This window comes from Aptenodytes forsteri, unplaced genomic scaffold (assembly GCF_000699145.1).
Source record: "Aptenodytes forsteri isolate BGI_AS27 unplaced genomic scaffold, ASM69914v1 Scaffold285, whole genome shotgun sequence".
Classification (NCBI taxonomy): Eukaryota; Metazoa; Chordata; class Aves; order Sphenisciformes; family Spheniscidae; genus Aptenodytes; species Aptenodytes forsteri.
Window position 1 is genome coordinate 533,051 of NW_008794453.1, and position 465 is coordinate 533,515.

General features: G+C 71.0%; 1 protein-coding gene across 1 annotated transcript in view; it reads right to left on the bottom strand.

Annotated features, from left to right (window-relative positions):
* Positions 1-138: 138 nt before the first annotated feature.
* LOC103908278 (glutathione S-transferase Mu 1-like) overlaps positions 139-465 on the bottom strand; it is a 3,324-nt gene continuing 2,997 nt past the window's right edge. The window contains exon 4 of the mRNA XM_009290626.1: positions 139-195. Within this exon, the coding sequence (XP_009288901.1) occupies positions 139-195 (57 nt within the window). The remainder of the gene's footprint in view (positions 196-465) is intronic.

The following is a 465-nucleotide window of genomic DNA, read 5'->3' on the forward strand; positions in this document are numbered from 1 at the left end:
CTCAACCCCCGCGCCTCTCTCTGCTCCCTGCACAGTCGCCGGCCACCGGCCGGAGGGACAACCCCGGCCAAGCGTAAGTGCTCCCGCTGCCCCGTGGATGCTGAGGGCTGGGGCAGGATTCGGCCCCCGGCTGGATACTCATGCCCCCCTCCCATCTCCAGGGCCCCCTTCCCCGCCCAGGGGCTGGTGCGAGCCCTGTACGAGTTTCAGGGCAGGAACCCACAGGAGCTGAGCGTCAGGATGGGGGACACGCTGCAGGTAGAAATCGAGGGGTCGTTCCGTGTCCCCCCCCCCCCCGGGGGCTTTTTGGGGGAAAGGGGGGGGGGGCCCCCCCCCCCCCCCTCACCTTAGGTACCAGCGGAAGAAGTGGTGGGGTGGGAGCCTCGCTGTCCCCTCCCCTTGTCCCCCGCTCCAGGACAGCCCCCCCAACCCCCAACCCAACTCCTCGCCCGCGGAGGGGAGAGG